The sequence below is a fragment of the Sorex fumeus genome, unplaced genomic scaffold (assembly GCF_029834395.1).
Source record: "Sorex fumeus unplaced genomic scaffold, SorFum_2.1 ptg000003l, whole genome shotgun sequence".
NCBI classification, from domain to species: domain Eukaryota; kingdom Metazoa; phylum Chordata; class Mammalia; order Eulipotyphla; family Soricidae; genus Sorex; species Sorex fumeus.
In genome coordinates, this window is record NW_026606060.1 from 53,662,701 (window position 1) to 53,682,005 (window position 19,305).

Below are 19,305 nucleotides of genomic sequence, written 5' to 3' on the forward strand. Positions count from 1 at the left end.
TGAGGAACATAGAGAAGGGAAAGAAATTTCTTAGTAATTGATAATTGCATCATGTGACCTAGGCTTTCCTCCAAACAGAAAAGCCTCGTTCAGTAAAATTCCCGAGTAAAAGTCAATGCAGGGCTACTGGAGCTAGCTTTCAAGAACTTAATTTAGCAGATTATCTTTGTTCAGGTCCTCATTTTTTTCTTCCATTGAGTTTGAGACTTCTCCAATTTACCAAAACCAATGACCAATACTCTACATTGTTTAAATCTTATCAGTTCTCTCATTCAAATGCCTGCTCCTTAATGCAATAGCTTCTAGACTGAAGAAAATAATTTCGTAGGAGTTTGCTATTAGCAATAATAATTTATATGGTCATTATAAACAAACCGTTTGTACATGTCAGGTATAAAAATACTGTAAACTCTTTGCTATTCCTCCAGAAAAAAAATATTTAAATCATAGAGATTTAGCATCTAATGTTAGAATTATCTTATTCTACCTTCTCAACAGAATAAAATGCGGAACTTTTTTTATCTAAGAGAATTACTTGTTTGATATTAGAACTATGTACAGAGTTTATGGAAAGTTTTCCTTTTAAGTACTATATTAAATCTATTTCCAGAAAGCCAGGTGGTATATCTGTCTCTTGGTAGGGTAGGTTGCATTACTTTTTTTTTTTAATGTAGGTCAGATCAAGTCTAATTAAAACTGTTCTTCTGCTTTATCTTTTATTATTTAAACATTCATTGCCTACTGTGGTCTCACTAATGGACTAATTTCCTGAGATTATAAATTGGCATGCTTTCATTTTCAGATTCCAGCCTCTCATTTTTCAGATTTTTTTTTACATATTCATTTTATGCTGTATTACAAAATAAATTTCTCCTCTGAAATCATTTGTCCCTTATAATTAATGAATAAGCTGTGCATCCAAGGATGTTTATCCTAACGGCACCAATCTTATTTCATATTTTTAAAAGCAGCCATGCCTTTAAAAGACGAAGTTGGCAAGTTAGTTTTACTTGGAATAAAAAAAATAGCTATTGCCCATTTCCCAAAACAAATTAGAAAAAGTTAAATTTTTAAATTTCTATAGCAGTTCTATACTATAAAATTGCTATTATTGCCAATTTTTTGGCTATTATACTCTTTCTTATTATAATTTACAATTTGGACCAGAAAAGTATAGAAAGAGCATAATTTTAAAACATACAGCATAACTTTTTTTTCTTTTTGTAGCATTAATCTTATCACTGGTCATTTAGAGGAACCAATGCCAAACCCCATAGATGAAATGACAGAAGAACAAAAAGAATATGAAGCCATGAAACTTGTCAACATGCTTGATAAACTTTCCAGGTATTGTATTCCCATCCATTTTTTGCTTGGTTTCTAAAAATGTTCTATTTCTTTGTCTCTCTCATTGAGAGTTACCATAGAACAGCAACTCCAGAGCTCCACGCTGATTGGAACAGGGAGTCCCATGCAGCAGTAGTTCTCTCTTTGCTACCAGGGTTTTTCTCCACGTGCCGCTTCTGGATGTGCATCCTTAAAAATTGACACTCTCAGAACTAGGATAGTAACTGCTAGATCACTGTGATACTTAACCCACTAACCTCCCTGTCTTCAAAAAGATGCTGAGTTAGGGTCAGTGGTTTTGCTGCTTCTTGTACTTTTTGTTTTAGTCTGTTTTGGGGATTTTTCATTCCAAATCATGATGCTTTTTATTTCTTTCATTTTCGGTGTGCAACTTTGCCATTCTCTCTCTTTGGGTTGCTGCTGAGAACCAAGAATTCTAAAACATAATGCACCTTTCAGGATAAAGTAAAGAATAGCGCAAATGATCGACTTTCTGAACGCAAGCAGTTGTGCTAATTAGGGGTTCTAAGAACAGTTTCCCTTTCTTGCTTCACGCTTCCTCCCCACTCCACCCCCACCCCCCGGAAAATAGCCAACTTTTAAAAATAATTAAATATATTCTAAATATCATCAACTAGTTGCCTTGGAGGGGTTATTAGAAAATATTAGTTCTTTTCACACTTGGCTGAATTGCTCTATTTTCTGGGTCATACACTGAGGCACTGTCTCTTTTAAGGTGTCTTGGGTGAGTGCTTTTGTGCGGTGCACGGCTTCTGCCACACAAAGGTGAATTCCTTCTGGTCATCATCTTTTCCACAACAACTTTGTAAAGACAAGCAGCCCTCCTCAAGAGAGTTAGCAACTGGAATGGGAAAGCCACAAAATTAACCAGTGAATGGATAGGTGTATTAAACAAGCAGAAGCTAAGAACATAGCGGGTAGCTTAGCTTAAAATGTCCAAAATGAGGTTGGCGTGTGGACTGTGGCTAGCATGGGTACTTGGCTGCTGCAGAGTCTGAGCTCTTTTTAAGTGATGCTGAGAATGTATGAGAATGTGATAGAAGTTACTTCATCATCTATAAAATAGGATGACTAGAACCTCATGATTTTTCAACTAGTCCTTTGATTCTTTCCCAGAAAGATTAGAATTTACTGGAACTTACTGTTACCATGGCCAGCAGGAATTATTAGCTGTTTGCAAATAACTTTCTTCACACCTTTGTCTAGAGCAGACCCTTTCCTTCCCTAAAGGAATTTACAAAGAGAAGATACTAGTAGAGCAACCCTTAGCGTTAAGTCCTGAGCCCTGTGATGGAAGCTGGAATATAAATGAGGATCTTAGTGGAACATTAATGTGCTGGGACATAAATCAGTAAAGCTGCAGAGATTTTATTTTCTTACCAATCAGATGAGCTCTTAAAGGTTAACACAGGTGCTGTTCAATTGGCTTATATATCCTGGCTGGGTAAACTCCAAGCTAAGAAAGTGGGATAATGCAGTATTATCCAGGTACTTCACATATGGAGAGGCAAGATCATATCTTGATCAGATCTTAAGGCATCCCTATAACAGGACATAAAAATGAAGGTGTTAATAACTCATTCTCTTTCATCTGAGGGAAATTCATATATTCTCTACAAAACTGCCAAAAAACAAATATACTGAAATCAACTTTAAAATATTCAGACCTCCCATTAGTTTAAACTCTGCCTTACAGAAAGTACATACTCACTAGAAGCACCCAGCACATGCCCAACTCAATCTGGAAAGAGAAATCAATTTTTCGTGTATAAAATCTGGCTAATACCTTGTGTTCACTTTGATGGTACCAATTTGGCCACTAAAGTAGAAGCAAAAGGCAACCTTCAGAGTAGTTACAAATATCATACCTTTTTGCATGATGTGTGGTGGGGTTTTTACACTGTCTGTCTTTGTGTGCTTTCTAACATTTCCTCTCACTAATAACCGTAAGTGATAAAACTGAACAGAGAGCAGCAGGAGGCATTCCAGAGCAGGAATGCAAAGAATGAAGCCATTCTTTATGCATCATACATGTTTGTCTGAAGTTTATTCTCTCTTTCCCTATTGTTTGTTCAGTTTTGTTTTGTTTTTGTATTTTGAGGTTAAAAAATGCCATATAGTCAAAGTAGACTAGAGTAGAATTCTAGGAACATTTATTAAGCAGCTACTGTGTGCTGATTCAGAGGTTAGCATGACAGTCTCTGTCTTTGGAAAATAGACATCTTAACGGAGGAAAACTCACATTTTAATGGAAGAGTAATCTAGTCTGAATTCAAGGTAGAAAGTAATAACAAAATAAGATCTGTGTTAACCTGTGTGCCCCAGGAAAAGCTGTTCATTCTGTCTGGATAAATGAGGACTGTTTCACAGGAAAATTAACATTTGTGCTCAGTCTTGAAGTTTAACAGGTATTTAATAGGCAAGTGGTGAAATAAACATTCCAGATGAGGGAAGTTTACTTTTGCCAATAAGATGAATGTTTGGTATTCACATATGCATCTAATTCTTCTAAAGAGCTCATGTTGTCTTACCATGATTTGATTAACATATTATCAGATTGATATGTGAAGGAAAGGAAGGCCCAACAAATTGCTTAGAATTTTCCAAGCTAATGACTGGCAATAACCCATTTCCTTTAACAGTTTATAGAGCATTGTCACTTACATTCTCTTTGTAGCTTTATAATAAAGTAAAACCAGGAATTTCATTTTCCGGAACTCAAGTCCTTTGCTTTGTCCACTGTGTTGCTGTCTGAGTCTTGAATCAGTGTTTACCGGAACACTTCCTGCTCATCCTCCTCAACACTGCTGGTTAGCTCCTATCACTCTCCCTGAGGAGATTCGCATTCCCCCTAGTCCATATTTACGCTGGAGTGTTACTATAGCTTTATCTGACTAACTTTCCTTTTCAAAAAATGAGCTCATTTGCTCCTGGGCCTCTACTGAACAGCATATGAGTACAGGTTAGGGTTGGAGGTGATGTGGCCAGTGAATGGACACTAGACACTTCCTTTTTTCCATCCTTAGGAGAGCAGATGTGAAGGACCTGCACCAAGATGGTGGTTAGCAACAGTGGCCCGTGCCAAAGCACTTACCACGGGAATGACTAAGGTTGGTCATGCCAGATCCCATTACTGAGCCTGGTGTAGAACGTAGATGTGATTTACTACCGAACCTATAAGTACCCCTGAAAGAAAACTGAAATTAAATTTCTGTTCTTCTTCCATGCTGAACACAGCCCCCTACCTTGAGGCGTTCTCAACCTTAGACCTTTACCTGTGCTATATTACCAATGATCCTGGAGAGATTATTGCTTACTTTCTAACCATGGGATGCCAACTGACTTGTTTTCCAAGCAATTTTGGTGGGGTTGTGGAGGTGTAAGGCTTGTATTTGTGGCGGGTATAGATAAAGAGGTTGGCAGTGGATTTCCAAGATTGAGAATAACCTGAACCCTGTCAGTCCCATCATGTCTAGCGAGCACAGTGTCTTGGATACTGTGGTTTCACTTGTGTGAAGACAAAATGACTACAGCTGACCCCAAAATTTTAAGGCCAGTTTTTTGTTCTCTAAAGAAGCCATCAGAGCTTCTTTAGAATATTCTTTAGAATTCTTTAGAATATTGAACCTTCTTTAGAATATTCATACAATATATTGGAATACTGTATGACTGAAACTCAGTCATGAGTAGCTTGTAACTGTATCTCATGGTGATTTAATTAAAAATTTAAAGAAATAAAAACAAATAAGTCTTTATAGCTTAAGACTATATTTTTACTAATTCCTTTTCTTAGCAAGATATTGTAAAATTCAGGACTGGAAAGGAATTCTGTAAGATACTTGGACCCACAATTGTCTCAAATATTAGGATAAATCACTTCTTTAATATAAAATTATAATTGTAGTTATCAGATGTATTTAGGTCTTAGTTATGAGAAAGTTTGATTTTGTCTTAATCTGAGAGTAGAGTTGAAAGAAGGATGGAATTTTCCTGCCTCTCCACCTCTGCTTTCTTCTCTGAAGTGAAAAAAGTAATAAACTCTACAACTTCAGTGGGAGATTAGAATGGGGGTCGTGCGTGGTTAAGCAGGTTTGGTGTGGCTAATACAATTGCCTCCGCCTTAACTGCAGCACACCATTATATGGTACTGCAGCCTTCTCTAGAAAAAGGGAGAGGGGATTGATCGGCTTACACTTAAACTAACCTGGGGAAGTAATACTTCACATTTCAGTTGTGTTTGGACTTTTCTAATATTAACCCTTTTGAGTCCTTAATTGGAACTAGGACTAACTACTCTTCTTCCTCTCCTCATATTCTTCTCCCTCTCCTTACTCAAGATACGTTGCTTTTTTTGCTTATATGCTCTACTCTAAAAGTATATCATCTAAATTTTACACTTACATAGTATTTCTTTACCCATTTCTTCCTATTCTCCTTATCTCCTTATTTCCACCCCAGCCATTATGTACAATTTGGGACATGACTTTCTGAATAAATGCAAGCAATATTATAGGAATAGTTTCCTAAAACTCAGGGATTATTTTTAAGTTTACCAAAGCTGATAGATGACATCCTATCCTCATGATAAAAAAATAATAAAGATGTTGTTTTTCTGCATACTAAGTACTTTAGTCTACTTACAAAAATAACTAATTACACACTTCTATGATGAGTTAGCCAAGCCACTACTTTTCAGTTACATTTTATTTTTAAAGCATTATGAAATCTGTTGTAGGTATGAAGTAAAAAGACTTTAATTGTTTACAAAAGAAATTGTTTGGGGGCCGGAGCAATAGCACAGCAGGTAGGGCATTTGCCTTGCACGCGGCCGACCCGGGTTCAATCCCCGGCATCCCATATGGTCCCCCAAGTACCACCAGGAGTAATTCCTGAGTGTAGTAGAGCCAGGAATAACCCCTGAGCATAGCTGGGTGTGACCCAAAAAGCAAAAAAAAAAAAAAGAAGAAGAAAAGAAAAGAAATTGTTTGGCTTTGGTGTCCAACATGATTCTTACTTGCTATATCTGATTGTTGAGCCTTTTAAATGTGGTTTGCCTGAATCAGGATGCCCTGTAAATGTTAAATATACTAATCAACTTAAAAAGAATGTAAATCCTCTATTAATTGATATCAATTTTATGTTGAAATTGGTTTTTTTTATATAATGGTTGAAATATGTTAAATTTGTATCCTTGTTTAGTGTGGCTATGAGAACGTTTAAGATTACTTGTATTGCTTGCATTTGCAGCTCATATTATACTCAGTACTGCAGTTCTACATGATTAAAATACAATGTACAAGGGTCAGGAAGAAAGCTGAAAGTGCTAGAGCATTCTTGAAGCACAAGTTTGATCCCTGGTGCTTAAGCATTCATCAGACTTGAGCACTGAACTAACTGGCTGGACAACTGGACCAAGTCTTACCAAGAATGGTCTTAGAGTCCCCTGAGCGCTGCTTAAGAGGCCCAAAGTAATAATAGCACTGTAGCACTGTCCTCCCGTTGTTACGGGTGCCCAGTTGAGCAAATCGATGAACGTCTCACAACAAACTATAAGAACTTGTTGTTACTGTTTTTGGCATATCGAATACGTCACGGGGAGCTTGCCAGGCTTTGCCATGCAGGCGAGATACTCTCGGTAGCTTGCCGGGTCTCCGAGAGGGGTAGAGGAACTATCAGCTGGGCTAACACCTTACCGCCCTACCTGCTGTGCTATCACTCCAGCCCCCTGGAAGGGTAAACCAACTAAATTAGCAAGTGAATAGAATTCACTATTGAGGTTAGGAGGGTCTGGAAATTCAGACTTTAGGGCTGACATTAACCCCTTAGCCACTTAGAACCCTTTGCTAAGTAGCTTTAAAATTTTTTGTTGCCAGAAGTCTCAGAGATCAAATAAAACCAGGTACGAAAAGTTTTGCAGCCAATTTTGCAATTCTGGAAACTCATATTTTAAACCAAAGCATTAATCTTTGAACCTATTTTCATATTCAATTATTTCAACTCACAAGATTCTCTAGGCCAAATATTCTATTCCAATGCAGATATAAATAAATATGCACCTTTAAACAATAGTCCTAGTACCTTAGTTATTTCAAATAATGAGCGTTTTACACCAGATACTTGACCGGTTCCGTAAGAATACAGATGTGCTTTCAGACACAGAAAAAGGCCCTTGGTTCTTACCAAACCTTGGTATTAGCGTAAGAAAATATTTGAACTGCCACTGTTTGTGAAAACATGAGGAAACTTTTATTTTAATGCCTTCTGTACCTCTATTGTTTGTAAAATGGCCTAATTTTTTCATTAAATTTGGCTGAGCTTGTAAGATAAAGCCTTGCATTCTTTGAGCTCTTATTTCACTTTAGTTTCTGGCTCTAGTTCAGTAGTTTTTCCTAGATAGTACAGATCCTGGAGTTCAAAACAATTTCAATTGTTAATAACTATTAATGTTATTAATAGTTAAAATAAGAATAGCGATAAAAATAATAATAAATTGTATGGCACTTAGAAGGTCAGTGATGAGAACAAGGATTCACATTATACACTTGTAAGGTGGCAAGGAATAATTTTTAAAAACATAGTGTATCCTTAAATTATAGGGGCTTCCACTAGTTAACTCCCGTGTAGGGTGTCTTGCTGCTTTTTGGATTGCCTTTTAGTCATCAGGATCCGTTAATTCAGCAGTGGGAATGACTAATTTAAAGCTCTTGGTTTAAGCACTAGATGAGGTGTCTTCTTTCTACTGGAGAAACACCAAATAAGAATACACACCACTAGCTCTTTGTTCTCGTGGTATCCTCTTCTAATTTAAGTCTTTTGGATTAAAAAGAATATGTAAGAACTTCACATTTCTACTACCTTTTTCAATAGTATCAGTTGGCATGCTGATCTCTTATGCTAATTTGAGCAACATGATAGAAACGTCGTTTGGAGAAGTTTTCAGGATGTTTTTCTACATAAACTTGATGTTAAAACAGTGTCATTCTTCTAGCACTTTCTCTGGATTTTCTAACTACACTATTTAATATGAAGTGGATACCAGATTTTTCAAAGCTTTGCATGTGATCTAACAGAAATGAGAATAAAAATGAACTAATGTTTATATTAAGACTTTAAAAAGTGCTTCCATTTATGTTGATTACACTGATCATTCAAACAGTCCTGTGAGCAATAGGAGTAAATGGAACCAGAGCGCAAGTGTCCAGCTCTGGGTCAGGCATCATTTGATGAGAGCTAGGCTTTAGTCTTCAGACTGCAGTTGCCATCAGCTATCCAGTGATTTGTAATAATATTCTACATTATAAACACAATGAGAAGCAGTCATAAGCATATTTACCTGAGAAAGAGAATTAAGGTTTGGAGGACCTGCCTTCCTGCTTTTTCATTGTTGAAATCTTCTCAAATATCAAGTCAGGTGCCAAAAAGTTAATACTGTATCAAAACACGCACAAAAATCTTTATGTGAAGGAAACCAGTAATACTGCTGTGATTCTGTACTATATTAATACAGGGTCTTGTAGTTAGTTTGAAAAGAATGACTATACGCATTCTGACCATTCTTATATTCAGTTACACTAAGAAAGGTCAACTTTTAAGATTTCTCTATGGCAGTGTTTCGCAGCCCTTTTTTTCCAACTGTGGCCCCCTTCTGAACTTATTTCCCTCTTGTGGGCCTCTTAGACTCAGGCTGTGACCACTTCCCCAATTTATGTGATTTTTCACCTGTGGCCTCTTGGAATATCCTGGAGTCCCAGAGGAGATAATGTGGCTGCTCTGTGGAACTGTTCACATAACTTCCAACTGTCTTTACCAGAGTTGAAGGGCATGGTGTGGACCATATCCTAAATCATTTGTCTTGGGATTGTTTTTATCCTGCATATTTTGCCATCCCAATTTGACCCTATCCCAGGGTTTGATGGTGAAAATGAGAGAAGGCTCCCAGGATTGTTTTCCTAGAATTTGCTGTGGAGATACCAAGAGTATATTCCTTTTGTCTACCGAGTTAACAACTTAAGTGAAAGATCACTGGCCCAGGCAGGCCTCAGAAGGCATCCACTGAAAAATGCAACAAAAGTGAAAGATTGGGCTCCCAGCCACTCTTTTTACAGAATGTAACTGAACATGTTAGCCAGTGCCAAAGGAAAAAATGAACTGAAAAAAAAAAGCCTCTTATAAATGCATAAAACCCTATCATTGACAGTATTATGAATTATGAATTATGGTGACTAAAATACAGTTTCTTTAAAATACCACAATTATTGGGAAATCCATTTCACTTTTGTAGATTGTGAACTGTATACTGAAATAAGAGTCCCACTCAGGCTTGGCATGAGAAGCAGAGATTACAGAGCTGCTTTGAGCAATACAAACGCCATTTTAGGAGGCATTTTTGGAAAAGCTCTGTTAATTAAAATGCTTTATATATTAATTTTGCCTATACCTTAAATGTGAAAAGGAATTAGATATGAAATGACTAATTTAAAATGTCAGGGTTCTTTTTCTTCCCAAGCCAACCATATATTAAGAGCAGGAATCCCTTCAAAGAAATGGTTCCCAATTATCCCTTCTTGGGTTTTCTTATACATTGTACAGGAGTCAACAAAACAAGTAGCACAACCTGCCTAAATAGCAGCTACCCTCATTAAAAACAGAGAATTAATCAGGGGGATGATTGAAGGAAGCGGTGCCTCAAAGCCCCCCCCCCTTTTCCTTTCTAATCATAGAACAAAATATGTTACATAAAAGGATCGGAACTATTATGCAGTGCTCAATTAGAGGGAGGTGAATAGGTCTCTAACATGCTGTTTTATCAAAAGAGCAGACTGGTGTTTGCATGACTGTTGTTTCATTACAGACCCTGTCATTAATTCCATGTGTCAATACTGCCCTGTAGTACACAGAGCAGACAAGAAAGAAGAGCCCTTGAAAACAAGGGAATGATTTTTGAGTCGTTATCAAGCTAAGTGGCAAGCGGGAAGCTGAAACTCGTATAGGTAAATTCGAAGGGACTCTTGGGAGATCTGCAAGTGGGAAGCAAGAATGCATTTTACCAACTGCTTAATTATGTCCTGGTTTTTAACAAGTACACTTGAATTGAATGCTTTGTTTGTATTGCACAAAAACATGTGCTGCGGGCAAGAGTATTCTCTTGCTTTCAGGTCAAGTAAGGTGTTTTATACACATACGCATCTGGCCTATTCTGTGTTGTCCAGTGGGGTATGTTAGTATCTGGACCCCAAAATGCACTGTAATTTTCTGGGCAAAGAGTTATGTAGAAATCAGAAGCTCTAAAAAGTGGAGCGACCTGTAAGGTTCTGAGAAGCTGAACAAGCCCAGGCATCCCAGAATTTCATACTTACAGGGAATTGGTGATTGAGGAAAATGTTAAAATATTTTTTCTGGAAAAGGAAACAGACTAGAACATTTTAAATATGATATAAGCCCCATACTCTCCCAACCCCTAAAATCCTAAAGGTATTTTGTTGTTGTTGTTTGTTTCCTGTAGCAGTCCCAAGGGTTAGGCTGGGCTAAAGTAGGGTTTCCTTTCTTGGACGTGCTTTATCTGTGTCCTCATGCCTGGCCAAGCCCTTATCGATTATGGTTCCTTATCGTTTAGTAAGATCAAATTTCTAAATGATGTTTCGTTCCAGTTGAACATTCTTGGAGGCTTATCTCTTCCCTGGCCAGATGCCTGATCAGATGAGAAGCCCGCCATGATACTGTCACAGTGCCTAGAATGGGCTCTTTATCCAGTAGACATCACTGTACTTTTTGATGATAACAAGGGCAGTCTTAACTTGTGTTAAGGCCTGTGTATAGCATTGAAGGTAAGTATGAAGGAGTTGTTGCTATATGAATATATTAATCCTGATGCACATTTAAGTATATAGTAGCGGTTTTACCATGTTTATATATCTGACACCTAGACATACTCTTCCGATGGGACCTTCATAATTTAGGAGCAGTAGTAACTTCATGAAATGGCCTATTCTGTTGAGGGCTATGGTTGAATTTAGAACCTTCCTTGTAAACTTTGCCACTGCTGTGATTTACTCCTATAATCATTTCAATCATCTGCTGTAGTTTTGCGGAAGTGATTTGTGGTCTTGAGGTTTGTCAGTGACAGGTGGGATGCTGTTTTACCATTGGGCTTAGAATGTCTTAATTAGAGGCTGGACTGTGATTAGGTACTTGCCTGGCACAGAGCTGAGTCAGCTTCATCCCTGACACCCAAATGGTCCTCTGAACCTTGCCAGAAATCATCAAGGAGCCCAGAGCCAGGAGTAAGTCCTGAGCACTGCTGGCTGTGGCTTGGAAAACAAGACAAAAAAGAGAATTATCTTGATTAGAGGCAAAGGTTAAACAGTCTTGAATTAGAGTGTTTTAATTCTAGCAGCTTTTAATTTTAGATTTTTTAAAAAAGAACCTTGGGGCTCATCTAGTCCAACCCCTTCATTTTATAGATGAGGAAATCCAAGCCCGGAGAAGGAAATGACATGCCCAAAAGTCCCCAGAGAGTTAGTGGGAGATTTAAGACTAGAATCTGGACGTCCTGCTATCCTAAGTAGCAGAAGCTCAGAAGTTGAGAATTCTAAGATGTGTGATACACAAGGGACATGATTTGTGCTGGACCATCAATGTCTGATGACTAATTCATCAGGAAATTCATATGAGAATGAGTCCTGATAAATGGTCTTTTACCATTCTCGTGTATGCTATGACCCATGTACTGTATTCCCCAGAGAGCTTTTGTCAGGCACTTGTAATGTGCTTCATCCTAAAGTAGAAACAGCAAATTGGAGCCAGGTAAGACATAGACTCTGCCGTCAAGTCTCAGTCTGAGAATGAAAAATTTCTGGAAAGCCTTATGCAACATTTCCTAGAGAACACTAATAGTATCTTTTCCAGCACTGTAAATCTTGATGATGAAAGCGAAACTCTTACCCAAAGGGCTAGCTTTTTTCTTTCATTGTTTATTTATTCTTGTTCCCATAAAACACTATGCCTTAACTTTCTCTGTGCAAGATGACTTCATCTATAACTATCTCCATTCATAAACCCTCATTGAGGATCTGCTCTCTGCAAGGCACTGAGCTAGATACATAGGGGTACAGAAGCTTAATGGAAGCATAGTCTTTTTTAAAAGTCCCAGCAAATGATCAGTTTTCAAACTATACAGTTATTTTTAATGAGTACTTTTTAATGTGGGGTTCTTGGAATAGAAGACAAAAATGCCTCTGTGATCAAATCCTCATTTGTCAGACTAGGATCTTAAAGTCTCCAGATTCTCTCTCCAACCTCATATCTGTCTTGAGCTTTCTTTTTCCTTTACCTCAGTCAAGCCAGCTTGCTTGCCAGTCTGTACACAACTAACTCTTGCTTCTATGCTTTTGCTTGACTGATTCTTCTGCTTCCAAGAGTTCTTTCTCCTCAGCCCATGTCCATCATTGCAACTGCAACCTGGCACTGCATCTGTCTCCTGCAAGGAGCCTGTGAACAGCATGCCCATGTGACATGTACACAGGCAGTCTGAGCTTCAGGGTGACAGTGCTGTGGTCTTCATTGCAGCTTCCCGTTCTGTGTTCACATCGTGCTGACTTAGGTACAGCAAACAGATCTTCATAAATGGAACGGTCCATTATAACCAGGTCATTTCCCAGACCTTGTCTAAGTGAGTCTCTGTCACAAAGATTTCATTTTGGGTCTGAGGGTCAGTCGTTGATCACAGCGTGGAAGTTTAGAACTGTTGAAACGGGGGTGTTGAGCGGCCTGGAGTGCCCAGTGAAATGATTACCTCGCTGTAAGTGATCTTTGCTCCTTCTGCTCTCAGGCAGTCAGGAAAAGGTTTTTTAAACTGATTTCCAATACAAAGAGAGTGTACAGACAAACTGCCAAGCGAGGGAAAGCAGAGCCTGCCTGTTAATCATCTCAAGCCTGTGTATTTGCTGTTCTGTGATTCGTTGAATATTGTTTAATATGTGTGTCTGTTTTTATATTTTGAACTGACCAAATGCTTCTTGAGGACAGGGATCATGTCTTTTATTTGCTTCTGCATATTCTTTCCCCACCTCTTCCCTGAGCGCCCTAATAAGCCTGGGAAAGCCTTCTTTAAGCACCGAGGGACAGGAAATGCATCTTGTGGGTTCGGCTACATTCTAGCCTTTGTACTTTCTATGTATGATGACAGCACAGGGAGGTGGGTGTTCCTGTCTCAATTCCACAGGAAAGGAAATTGAAATCTGGAACATTCAGGGCCTTCCTGCTAGTGAGTAGCCGAGATCTAGGATTAGATAACAGGCCCGTCTCCCAAAATCTATACATAGCACCTTTCACAGTACCACACTAGTAGTATTCAGAACTCTAGAACTCACATAACGATTTCGCCTATATTCCCATTCCTTGCTTCATCATTAAGTAGGTAGAGCTAGTATTATCACTGTCCCCGTTTCACAGACGGGGAAACAGAGACTCACAGGCTTGCCCAAGATCACAGAGCTGGTAAGTTGAAAGCCAGGACCACACATGGACTTCCTGACTCCGGGTTCTTCTTTGTTTCCCTGTATCACACTGCTGCCTTAATTCATTTGCACAATTACATGCTTATGTGACCATTTAGCACTTACACTTTTCCTCCAGGAATGTTAGTAAGGCCAAGCTTTCCCTGAAGCCATGGGGGAGAGAACAGAATTCACCCCACCAGTGGGCCTCCACATTAATAAGGGGTGTTGCAAAAGACAAAAGGAAAAGCTTGACAGGACCGTACATAATAGAAAGCCCTGACACTCCCCATTACCCTTTTGTAGATTTTTTCTTGTATTGTTTGGGGCCACACCTGGTACATGCCTTCTATGTGGCTGACTCAGGTTCAATCCCCAGTACAGCATATGCTGGCAGGGGTGGGGGAACAGGGTCAGAGACCAGAGTTACGTCATCTAACATATACCAGAGTGACCCCTGAGTACTGGGCCAGGAGTAGCCCCTGAACACTGCTGGGTATACCCCCAAACACCCTCCCCAGATAAAATGCGTGGGTTTTTTATTCCATAGATGAAATCCTCCTATATCTTGCCACAAAACTTTTGTTACCTGCTTATTACATTTCCAGTATTCCACTGTAAAATCAAACTAGGGAGTAGGGATGAAAGCAGCAGATTTGGCTTTAAAACAGTTTGGGCTTTGGGTGAGAGACTGCTAGCTTCCTTTCCAGTCTGGTAGATAGCCCCAGTATCACCGTTAAGGAAAGAGCAGTGGAGTTAGTGATGGTCTGCATCCAGCCAGAAATTCATCCCTGTCTTGGTGGAATAGCCCTTGTCCATCAGGTGGGCCTCTGCTACCTGTCCCTGCCCTCAGCCCTACCCAGCCTAACTGGACTGAGTCTCCTGGCCCCCGTACACCCCTGGCCTTCCTCACCCCTAGTGTTTGATTCCCAGTAGGAATTTGATTCCCTCTTCTCCTTTTGCATCAGCTGTTAGTAAACAGGGTCTTTTTGCAGCAGCAGTTGGATCTGGGAAACTGCATAAAAGTGTTGCTGTGTAGTGTGTAGAAAGAGCTTTGAGGGAAACCTTGCCCTTGCTCTCCACTGAACATGACTACCAGGCTGTCAGGTCAGGCCAGCTCTCACCCTGGTAGAAGGTGAGGTCTCCCCACCCCCTGCCCTTCCCGTGGGTCGTGGGTCGCAGATCACAGATCGCTCTGCCTTGTCGGCCGCTGCCCAGTTCAGCTCTCTAGCTCCTCTCACTGCGCTGCTGTGACATTGCAGGAACTTGTCTGGGCCCTTGTCCCCTTGTTCCAGTGCATCTCCCACACAGCCACCAGAGCCACTGAGTGGGATCCTCAGTAGGTGAGACCCGAGCTCCTTACATTGGCGTGGAAGACAGCAGGCCACCCAACACACTTGCAGCCCACCTTCCTGCCACTCCGTCTCTGCCCCGCAAGGCCTGTCACAGCCTCATGGAGCACGGCAAGAAAAGAGAAACAGACTTGGGAGGTGGGCAGGTGACACAAGCAGAGGGACTGCACAAGCCCCGTCCTCGGCATCTTTGCCTGGCGTCAGCCATCTCACTTGGTGCTGCCTCGGCTTCCCCCAGCAGCTGTGTCCGTGCTCAGCTCAGGAGCACCCCCGTCTAGCATGTACCCCATTATAGTGTTGCCATGTTTGTCTCACTCGAGGGTAGCAGCCGGGCCCGGCCTCCTCTGGCATTTAGTTACGGACACACTCAGCAGCCAGAGGCAGCACGTGCTGCAGAGGGCATGGCTGGCACTCAGGACCTCTGTCCCAGGCCCAGCTCTGCCACTAGGATGTGACCTTTGTACGCCACTTCGGCTCCTTAACTAAACAGGGGGGGCAGAACCAAGTGATCCCTAAGGTCCCTGCACCTCTAAGTTCTCTCATAGGAGCCCCATTTCTTGGATATGGAAACCAGTGTTCTACTTAATAACATGCAGGAGCCTCAGCTGAGTCAGTCAGCCATCCACATTACTCCAAGAGGTATTTTGGATTCTCAGAAAGAATCTTCTGGTGCTTGACTGGGTGCCAGTATGCTTGTTCCCACCCCCCCACCCCAGGCCTCTTCTAAGGCCTCCCCAGGACACTCCCAGCACCTCTAACCCACAGCTGCTCTAGCCCTGCCCAGGAGGGAGCGTTTCTTTGTGCAGGCAGAGAGGTGGTTTGCCGTTACCCACCGCCACGAACCCCACTCGTCAGGGTGCTTGGTCCGCTTTCGGGGAGTGCTGCCCATTTCTGGGCCAGTGAGTCTGCAGCGCTCTCGGAGCTCTTCTGAAGGGGCATTTTGGGGGTGGAGGGAGGATGGAAGCAGCGGCTCAACTGGTACGTTGGCCATAATCTCCATGTAATAAATAAGAACCTATGAAAAGATTAAATCTTTCCTAAGGCTTTTTGATTGGCTTAATCAATAATTAATCATCTTTAGATGAGGCTGTAACTTGTGGAGTAGATATAATTGGATTAGCTGGAAGAGGCAGTGGGGAGCTTTGAAGAGATTAAAATGGCTGTCAGTCCCGTAATTAAACTGCCACAAACAAAAGCAATAGTAGTGGTTTTCTTTTCTTTTAAAGAGGAAAGAGCAAGAGAAGGAAAGAAAAGGGAGGGTGGTTGGGGAAGGCCAACCAATTTGAAATGAATCTGTAAATCCTTCTCTGCCACTAGGAACTGGGGAGGCAAAATTCAACCTGACTGACTGGTGTGTTGATATGTGCGGGTACCGCATCTCACCAAACCAGGGTTTGGCGGGAGCCTGGCCCAGGGGGACAGGTGAAATGTTGGCAGCTCCACCTTTATGTTTGAAAACAAAACTAATCCATAAACGGGGTGGGGTTTAATTACGACAAGCAGGAGAGACCTGCTCCTTGTCCTGAGCCCATTTAGACCTTGACTTTTCATAGTTTTAATTGGCTTAGGAGGTTTGGCCCGTGTGAATGAAGTCTTTTATCTCCTCTTTTTCTTTCCGTGTGCCTTTCATCTTTCCCATTTTAAACAGAGAGGGCTTGAGGGAAAACACTTCGGTTTTTAAAGACTTTCCTTTTAAAGGCTGCGGATCGGGTGGAGGCGGGGTATGTATGTGATGCTGGTGAATTCTTTTCTCTCTCTCTTTTATCTCTTTCTAGAGAGGAGTTGCTTAAGCCAATGGGACTAAAACCTGACGGGACAATAACGCCTTTGGAGGAAGCACTCAGTCAGTACTCTGTCATCGAAGAGACCAGCTCCGACACAGACTGAAACATCACCTGCTCAACTCTCAATATTGCTTTTATCAGCATCTTTTCTCTGTAGCTCCAGGGGAATCTTTTCTCTACAACATTTATGCCCTTGCTTTGGCTAGAAACACATTAACTGGTTTACTCGTTGAGAATCCAGCATATTTACGAGGTGATCCTGTGTTTTTGCGATTCTGAGGCATTCGTGCAGAGCTGCAGTTAGAGTTGCAGAGGCGAGTCGCCCGGGGGAGAAATCATTCCGTTTCACCGGGATGGAACCCAAGGACTTTCCATGCAGCAGTCTTGGCTCAGTCTGGCCATCTGTTCGCTCCGATTCTTAGAAGATTCCTCCATGTCCGTCCTCACTGGCATGAGCTGCCCCTCACAGCTCTGCCAGGCAGACAGAGCGAGGCATGGGAGACGCAAAGGGAGTCGCTAAGGGCTGAGGCAAGCGCGGTGTTAAATCAGGACTGACGAAATGGAAGCCAAGCAGCTGCTCCGTCATCCCGCCCTAGTCTCACTTGGGTTTTGTAAAAATACACACACACACACACACACACACACACACACACACACAGAGCCCCAGAGTGGCAAACTCATCACACCTAAGAGGTTAGTTAGTCACTTACTAGAACTTCAGAATACATTTCTCCCCATGAAGAGTAATAAGTGATGGTTTGGTTCTGAGGCAGCTATAGATGCCTATTTATTCCCCACTCACCTGAACACTAGTACCATGGAACTGAGCCCCATCTGTCTGTGGCCCGGGGAACATGCATTCTGAGGTCCTGGAGCCCTCCGGGACGGGAGCTTCTCTGTGGCCTCTGCCAGGTGCGGAGAGCTAGCCGCCCGCTCTGGACGTGGAGGTCACCATGCATCATGTGTCAGCTGGGGACTGTGTGTGCTTGTGTGTGTTCTACCTTCCTACCGTATGTGATCAGTTTAACAGTAACTTTATTTATTTAAAAAAAAAAAACCACGTAGTTACTGTTAAATTGATTAAAGCTGTTTATTTTTACTCCTAGAATTGGTCATACGAAGAAGTAGAAATTGAATCATGCAATAGACAGTGGACCTAGTTAATCAGTGGCTAAAGTTGAAAGGGGTTGGTTTCCTTTTATATCCATATATGTATGTGGGTATATGTCTGCATATACACAGGTGCAGACATATACCCACATAGATAACGTGCTTAACCACTGCCTTTTAAAACTTTAAATAAAACATTGGGGTTGATTCAATTTAGCCATCTGTGTGTGCTTCTTTATAGACATGAGGTAAACAATACTGTCTCATAAGTTATGCTTTTTAAAAGTGCTTTAACATCCATTATTCTCACTTATAATAAACCTTTTTAAAGATAGGGAAAACACATGGAAATTAGAGAGAAGCTATTTATCCAGAAGTCATTTCTGGCAAAAAAAAATAATAATAATAAATCAGGAATAGAATTTTTAAGAGGCCTTTTAGCCGCCAAAAGAGATATCTAAATATCTTGCAACTTACTATAGGCGAGATCCTCAAGAATCTCACTTTTTGCCTTTTTACCTAAATTTGCGTACATTTCTAATGTTTAGTACCTAACTCCTCGCCCCCACCCACCCCCAAACAATGGCCCCAGAGAGAGTGCAGGGGACAGGCAGGCCCCGCCGGCACAGCTGGACAGAACAGGAGCACAGCCCCTCAGGCCCAGGACTATCTCCTGCAGGTGGCCCAGAGGTGACATTCTCATAATGACCCCCTTCCTTGCTTCCAAAACAGAAACTAAATCCAGAATTCTCTACCAAAGGAGAGGAAGGGCCCCGCATCATCCAGGATTCTCGGTTCCGAGACCTGGCGTCGGGGCTGTGGGCGCCCCTGTTCGAACAGAATAAAGTCTGGTAATTCGTGATTTTAGATTTAAGTGAAAACGTTTAGAAAAAAATAAATAAAAGAAGTATTTTTGTTACTTCATTCTACAAATGCATTTTTTAAGTATTTTTATAATTTCTACGGTCAGATCACTTTGGCATGCGTGTTAGCTTCCTTAGTGGAGACTTTGTTGCGTGCAGCGCCCGCCTTCCCCGCCTGAGGCCTGAGTGTCCCGGCCGCGTCCGTGTCTGTGTGCTTCTTCTGTGTCCGCTGAGCTCTGTCTGAGGGGCCACCGTGCTTTTCCCTGCCACCGGGAGAGCCGGTGGGGGAAAGATGAGCACACCCTCACCGTGCCGCTGTCTGCGTCTCTTGTCT

At 41.2% G+C, this 19,305-nt stretch overlaps 1 protein-coding gene across 6 annotated transcripts in view; it reads left to right on the top strand.

The window, feature by feature from the left end:
- Window positions 1-18,320, top strand: part of RIC8B (RIC8 guanine nucleotide exchange factor B) — a 128,388-nt gene extending 110,068 nt beyond the window's left edge. The window contains exons 10-12 of one of the 6 annotated variants that reach the window (XR_008793145.1): window positions 1,228-1,347; window positions 16,990-18,210; window positions 18,263-18,320. Coding sequence is in view for 5 of the 6 variants with exons in the window: in XM_056118730.1 (XP_055974705.1) it covers window positions 1,228-1,347; window positions 16,990-17,101 (232 nt within the window). In the remaining variant the exon portion in view is untranslated. Of the gene's footprint in view, window positions 1-1,227; window positions 1,348-4,394; window positions 4,479-10,219; window positions 10,822-16,989 lie in introns of those variants that run through there. The other 5 variants (XM_056118744.1, XM_056118751.1, XM_056118730.1 and 2 more) reach the window with 5 other exon arrangements.
- The last annotated feature ends 985 nt before the right edge of the window (window positions 18,321-19,305 follow it).